We start from the raw sequence: 7,120 nt of genomic DNA on the forward strand, positions 1-7,120 counted from the left end.
ACTTTTCTTCGGCATGTTTACTAAACATGAGTGTGGGTGATTCTCAAAACGATGCGACGGTACTGTGTACAATCATCTGAAAGCCACTCTATTTAACCGAGTCGATTGCCACATTATTTTGGATAAAATTAAAAAATTTGATGTCTATAGTTTTCCTTTGAACAATGCTTTTAATCCTATGTCTTGAATTATCGTAAACTGTGTACAGCAAACGGGGCCTGCCACAAAAGACGATCATTAAGACTGTCGCAGTGGCCTTTTAACCCAATGCCCTTCTGGCATACAAAAAAAAAATCTCTTAAATCATTGAGTGCTACAGAGCAATAGTTTAGGACCACTGCTTTTCTGGCTATTCATCAACGAAATGAAAACCAGAGCTTAACTGTTTTATTCTGATTTCGGATCCTGACCTCCTGTTTCTATTCGGTCGACTACTATTGATTTTACAAAATATCGGATATTTTATAAACAGGCTCTCGACTAGGCATGCAACCTTTTTGTTTAATAAAATCTGAATGGATGTGTTGTTAATTCTACCGTTGACGGTTCGATGGTGGACGTAGACCCAACGTCAGATTAAGGCATCAAATTTTGAATAAAGAAAATTGATATTAACGCTACTTGAAAATATGGTACCCCAATAGAAGTACTTGATTTGAATTTTATTCAGCGACTCGTAACCATACCCCTTCGTGGTACCAGCCGGGATACCTTGGTGGAGATCGGATTGGTAACCCCGGGGGAAGTCAAGGTTGTTTGCTGACAGCGAAGGAGAGCTCTTTCGAGCCTCGTTGGTCTTTCGAGAATACTTGCAAGAATACCTTTACCATGAAAAACTAATAAGCAATGAGTGAGGAACAAAGAAACTCGAGCTGGAACAATCGGAATAGACCCATGCGACGAAAAAGGACTATGGATTGGAAACTTGGTACGTGGAACGGTCGATTTCTTAACTTCCACGAAAGCACTCGAGTGTTCTCCGAAGTATTGAAGAGCCACGAGTTCGACGTTGCAGCTAACACACACGAGCTGGGTACAACTTTCATAGGGATGGGCGAGATGCGGAAACGGGTGATTAGGTGGTGACCAATCAATCCTCGAATGTGCAGATTGAGAGTCAAGCGCCGGTTCTTTAACATAAGCCTCTCAAACGTGTACAGCCTTTACCTCAAAACTACTGATTATGACAAGAAAGAATCCTATGCCCAGGTGGAGTGTAAATACGGCTGCTACCCAAAATATGATATCAAGATCGTCATCGGGAATTTCAATTCTCAGGTCGGCCAGGAGGATGGGTATAAACCGGTGGTTGGAGGTTTCCGCGCACCCGCTGACAAACAAAATGGGCCTCGATAAGTCGACTTCCTCCAACTTAGGGTTCTAGAGACGGGAGTCTACTGTCTACACAAGTACTAAGTCAGACAGAATCACAAATCGACCACGTTTTGATCGAATGCCGGTACTTCTTACACTTCATTGACATCTGATTCTTTTAAAGCGCTAACGTTGACTCGGACTTATCTAGTGATGGTTAAGAAGTGCCCAATAACTCTCCGTCGTGAATAACCTTCGGTACCGACGATAGCCTCGAATAAATCTTGCGCGACTGAAGCCGGACGCTGCCGTAAGCTATGCGCATTCACTCGAAGCTGGGCTGCCGGAAGAGGACGAGTTGGAGCTGGACGAAGCACCTCTCGCAGACTGTTGAAACACCATCAAAACAGCAGTTAGCAGTGTCGCGAAGCTCTTTATCGGCCTCGTGGCACGGAATCAGCGAAACTACTAGCATGACTATGAAGGCAGGACGTAGGAGAGTGATGGATGAAGATGCAAACAAAAAAAGATGCAGCGAACCCAAATCTTCCGGGAAGAAGCGTGCTACCTGGAAGAGCAGGAATATACAGAGTTGGACCGGCTGCATCGTTCTAAGGAAACGCGAAAACTCTACCAGAAACTGAATGGATTCCGCAAAGACTTAGTGTTGTGAGCCGAAATGTGTCAGGATAAGAATGGCAGTATTATAGCGGACGATCGTGATGTGACCTTAAGGTGGAAGTAACACTTTGATGAACACCCGTTTAGCGCTCAGATGGAGAACCGTGGCGGCGGAGAAAACCATTTCGACGGTGCGACAAACGGAGAAAAGGGACCAGCAGCAACGGTATGCGAAGTTAAGGAGGCCATCATGCAGCTAAAGAACAATCCATCGGCTAGAAAAGATGGTTTCGGTGCGGAGCTTACTAAAATGGGACTAGAACTGGTCACTTTCCTGCAGAAAAGCTACAGGAGGATTGTAGATCTACCCGATCTAAAAGGAGAGCGATAAGTTAGACTGTAAAAACTATCGTGCGAGCACCGTTTTCAATGCTGCTTACAAAATGCTATTCCAAAATGATTTTTGGCCGACTATCACCAATTTCGAATGAATTTGTGCGAATTTATCAAGACAGCTTCGTTGATGGACGGCCAACAATGGATCGATTGTGGCAGATTCCTCAATATACTGAATTCCCACGTACCATTTGTCCGTTTGCTGTAATTAAAGCTGCATATGATACCATCTCCAGGAAGCTGATCAAACTAATCTACGATGATACACAGCACTGTGTTCGGATTTCGAGTGAAATGCCGACGCCGATCGATGGCGACGGTAATAGTATAACGATCGAGACTTTTTATTATCGCACTTCGTGATTACTATGGGCTTCAAAAGCAATTGTGGTTGAACAGACTAATTCCCCGTGCAAAATGTACCCTATACAAGACGTTAAATAGGCAGGTTATTTTCGACGGACATAAAACGTGGGCAATGCTCGAGGAGGACCTGCGAGAACTGGGTGTTTTCGAAGTACACGTACTAAGAACGATCGTTGACGGCGTACAGAACGGAGAATGGAGGCGGAGGATGAACGACGAACCGAACCAGGTGGAGCGAGATGAGGCAAAGAATACGCGATGTCGAAGGAATTGGAGAGCAGTCGCCCACAATCGAGTGATTAGAGTAAATTTTTTGTAATCTGTCAAGACAGAAAAATACTATGTAAACCTCAAAAACCAGACCACTTTTTCTCGTTTTAGATTTTGATACACCCTAACTAGCTTTAAGACATAGTCCTACGTCAAAAGTCGTTGAACACATCCTGCAAAGCTAAAACTTAAACTGCAAATTTTGTGAAACATGCCCAAACTAGCTCGAGATGCCTGTTCAACGCAATTCAATTTATTAGCACTAACTTCATCCGAAAGATTTCTCCTGCGAGCGTTCGCGTAGGTCAATGAGCAGTCATCATTTGATAGTCCCCGCCTTGGCCTTTATGCTGGCTAAATTTTTCTGCTTGATAGACTCCCGCCAATCGGCTTCAATTTTCATAAACGTACCGCCCTGTTGGTACGTGATGAACTGCTGATTCTGCTCGCTGCCCGTCTTTTTCCCTACCATTGCGATAATCTGCTTCATAGCACGTTCCTCGAACTCACGCTGATTATCTTGATTGCTGCGAGCGGACATGTCTCCCGCCCAGTGCCTACCATAGGAAAGCTTAGGTTTGTATTTCAGACTCTTCGGACGGAATGATCGGGGACTGCTGTAGGCGGACTCTTCGCCGTCGCTACTGCTGCTGGAGGAGTGACTCAGAATAGTACCTGATTTATCGGCATCTTCCGAGTCTGACTCGGTATCAGATTCGGCTATCGACTGCGACTGTTGACGTGTAATAAACTTTCGAGTCGATCGACTAGGTTGAGCATCTCCTTCAACATGAAACGTTGGCAGCAAACCCTGTCTCGAGCGATGGGGTAAAATACCTATTCCGTTCCACCAGGGGTCATTGACCGTACTCGGAGGTTTGAAGGGGGCTGTTTCGTACAGGCAGCCACCTTCGGCAGCCTGCATTGCTAATTGTAAAATTGCACGATCGCGATCCGTATCTGCTTGGACGGTGTGTTCCCGGTATTGACAACCCTATTTTCAATGGATGGCGATTATTAGTTAGATAAAATGACTTAATATAGGTAACTTTTGTCTTTTTTCTTACCGTAGGACCTGGCAGAGTTTCATAACGATAGGCCTGTTTCCCACAACACGGATACCGCCCAGCTGGTCCAGGTACTCGCCCTTCCGCCGCCGGTCCCAGAAATTGCGGTTGTTCCGGATGATATTGACACCATAGCATTTGGTAGACAGCAAAATGAGTATCACACATAGCGCAATATAAGAAGTGACAGTGTCCCCACAGCCGCCAGTATACTTTGCGCCAGGAGCGCATCTCTTTGTGCAAACTCGCCACATAGCTGGTTATATTCCAAGCCGGATCCTTCACATGTGAACTGATCAATTGGCCCCAGCGATTCAGGCGAATGTTTTGCGGAACACAGTGTATAAACGTGCTAACGGTTTGAGTCAAATATTTTCCACACCGTAGGCATCGAAACATACCTACCAATGTGGCGTAATGTCCACGCAGTGCTTGCGGTTCAATCTCACAAAGACTTTGAATTAATTTGGTCCAAAGGCGTGGCGCAATACGATCCTTTTTATCCTTAACCATTTCTAGTTCCAGATTCGTAAACATTGCTGCAAGCCGTGTAATTATGCTATCATTGAGGCACGCCAAGTTAGACGAAGCTCTAACGACTTCGTTTAATCGAGCGTGGCAAAAGGAAAGGCAGTCCAACAAGAGAGGTTCCATCTGGAGAAAGCTTGCGGAAACTAATATCGGAACCACATTAGATGGATCAAGTGATGGCCAATCGTCCTGAGAGGTGGATTCCTTCTTGACCCACTTCATTAGCCATTCAAATATTTGTAAATCGCAATGCACCGAAATGTCCATATCCTCCAATCGTTGACCAGCCGTGACATCTGCAAAGTACCCCATTTTTGCGATTAGTAGTTTTTGTGGGCAGGAAAAGTCCCTTGACGTTCCTTTAACTTCGTCGCACACATGTATCGTAACCTCGGGTCTAAAATGAAATCGAAATAAAAATTATGTACATCTAATTAGGAATTTAGACATTCTTTATTTACTTACTCGGAACGGCTATCCGAAATTGGTATTTGAGACACTGAGGACTTTCTTCTAGCTCCAAGCTTACTGGTGCTGCTTGCTATCAGGAAATTTTGAGAAACATCTCCTACTGAGGATTGATTGCTTTTCTTGGAACTGCCGCATGCATGTTGATGATCTATTGAGGCACCATCAGCAAGATTGGATACCGTTTTAGAACCTGCACTATTATTGCTGGGTGTCAATTGCACTACAGGATGTGACAATTTTGAATGCGCTCCCTTGTGATATCCGTATCCTGTAGGTCCAGATGTATTTGACGGACAAATGAAAGGAAGTACCGAATCAAGGATGCCCTCATTTAGAACTTCATCCAATTTCTCATTCAGTAAGGTATCCAAGGTCCGGTTTGAACTTTCTACGGTTTCTTGTTTACTTTTTTGAGACTTACTCTGCGTAAGCGATTTTTTCTTGAACACTTTCTTTTGACTAGGAGGATCGTCTTTGCTGTCTTTCTTTGCCTGTCGACGGGCCGGTGATGTTCCAGGCAAATTCGAGTTTCCGGTCAACACTTCCGTAGCAATACTGTTCACCAATTCGTTTTTTGCCAGTTGGTTGTAGTCGAATGAAGGAGGGTTTTTCTTGTTGCTGTTAAAAGAATCATTTACTTGACAGGTAATCTTAAGAAATTCTAAAAAGTCATGCATAGAAATTGATTCGCTTCTTTCGCAATCCATCACTGTAAAACTTTAGATTCAATTCTTTCTTGCACAAAACACTGAAAATTTCAATTCAGTTCTCCTATACATAAATAAGCTAATAAATAAAACAGGTGCCCATAGCAACGGTATCCACTTCCTGATGCCAAAATTTGAATTTGACTGCCCTACGGAGTTTAGCCAGGGGGGATCTATTGCTGTCAAATTCCATACATGTGTGCGTTACCGCAGATGGTGTTTGGTCCATGACGTTTGTACTGTCATGGACCAAACGACGTGTGATTGATTTCGAGCCAAGGGACTCGCAACTCTATTTTTGTCTGCTGCAGTTGACAGAAACTCAAACCCAAACACGCAGCGCAATTGTCGTTTGTATTGTTTTGATCCCGATAATGCATTTATCTGATTTTTAGCGTAAATAAAACAAACTAAGAAACTTTTCAGAAGCTACATATGCAGGCAAGAGCAGCAAATCGGTGAGAAAAAAAGTAGCAAGAGCGGCATTGAAAATTATGGTCACGTGCCTGCCCCTTCAAATGTGAGTTTCACAATTCCTTACCGATAGATCCCCCCTGAGTTTAGCTGATATAAATATATTCAAAGTGGCAGACATTTGTTTGGTTTTTGTGTGAAAAAGAGAGAAGAAAGTATGAAGTAATTTGCGGTTTCGTCACTAACCAGAATGACATTAGCTGAGGATCGGTTATGTAGGAGTGAGAGGGGAGCGAAGAGTGGAGGAGAGGATCCGGGAGTTTGATATTTGATCTTTTTGATATTATTCCTACTGCAAACAGCTTCAGCGAGGGCCTCAGCTAATGTCAAAAAATCCTTATATGTGTGCGTGGTGGAATACTTCATTTATTTTTGCATTTGAAGATAGAACTAACAAAAGGGCGAATGTCGCAAGCGTAAACAAACCGAGTAAGAGTTGATTTTCCTATCCTGGCCCAGCAAAATTTGAAGATAGAACTAACAACCGTTGTCTTGGAGTCGGAAACTGGCACGTCTGTACCACGTAGTATGCCCGGCGCGAATTTCTTGACGTGAGTTCTGTTCCTGGCATACTCCTTCCCAGTTTTCTTTGACCTGAGAGCAATTTCACTCCCTTCCACATTGGTAACTTCAAATTCTTCTGCTCGAAAGTTTGGTTGTGTAGATCCTAACTTTAAGTTCCGCATTAAAACGGTATCGCCAACGAGTAGGTCATTTGATTTAGCATGTCTTGTATCATTTGCGTATAGCTTCTTTCGTTCTTTGCCTAAGGCATCACGCTCCACTGCCCCTTCGTGAAATATTCTATGCGGTTCTTGGACTGTTGGCAAATAGCTTATGAGGTCTCTATTGAACATCATCTTTGCCGGTGACAAACCCGTGGTTTCTTGAGGCGTTGAGTGG

General features: G+C 43.8%; 1 protein-coding gene across 1 annotated transcript; it reads right to left on the minus strand.

The window, feature by feature from the left end:
• Positions 1 to 3,286: 3,286 nt before the first annotated feature.
• On the minus strand, positions 3,287 to 5,743 carry LOC128737955 (SANT and BTB domain regulator of class switch recombination). Its single transcript, XM_053832739.1, has 3 exons — positions 5,031 to 5,743; positions 4,035 to 4,962; positions 3,287 to 3,961 (listed from the first exon to the last, which is right to left on the minus strand). The coding sequence occupies exons 1-3, from the start codon at positions 5,741 to 5,743 to the stop codon at positions 3,287 to 3,289; spliced, it is 2,316 nt and encodes a 771-aa protein (XP_053688714.1).
• Positions 5,744 to 7,120: the final 1,377 nt, after the last annotated feature.

The sequence above is a fragment of the Sabethes cyaneus genome, chromosome 2 (genome assembly GCF_943734655.1).
Source record: "Sabethes cyaneus chromosome 2, idSabCyanKW18_F2, whole genome shotgun sequence".
Taxonomy (NCBI): domain Eukaryota; kingdom Metazoa; phylum Arthropoda; class Insecta; order Diptera; family Culicidae; genus Sabethes; species Sabethes cyaneus.

What these genes read in the sequence shown, in the direction of transcription:
- LOC128737955 (XM_053832739.1), bottom strand. Translation starts at nt 5,743, where the DNA reads ATGGATTGCGAAAGAAGCGAATCAATTTCTATGCATGACTTTTTAGAA. An exon ending in ATTTCGGATAGCCGTTCCGA is followed by an intron (nt 4,963 to 5,030) that starts GTAAGTAAATAA and finishes ATTTCATTTTAG; the next exon opens with ACCCGAGGTTACGATACATG. An exon ending in AAACTCTGCCAGGTCCTACG is followed by an intron (nt 3,962 to 4,034) that starts GTAAGAAAAAAG and finishes CATTGAAAATAG; the next exon opens with GGTTGTCAATACCGGGAACA.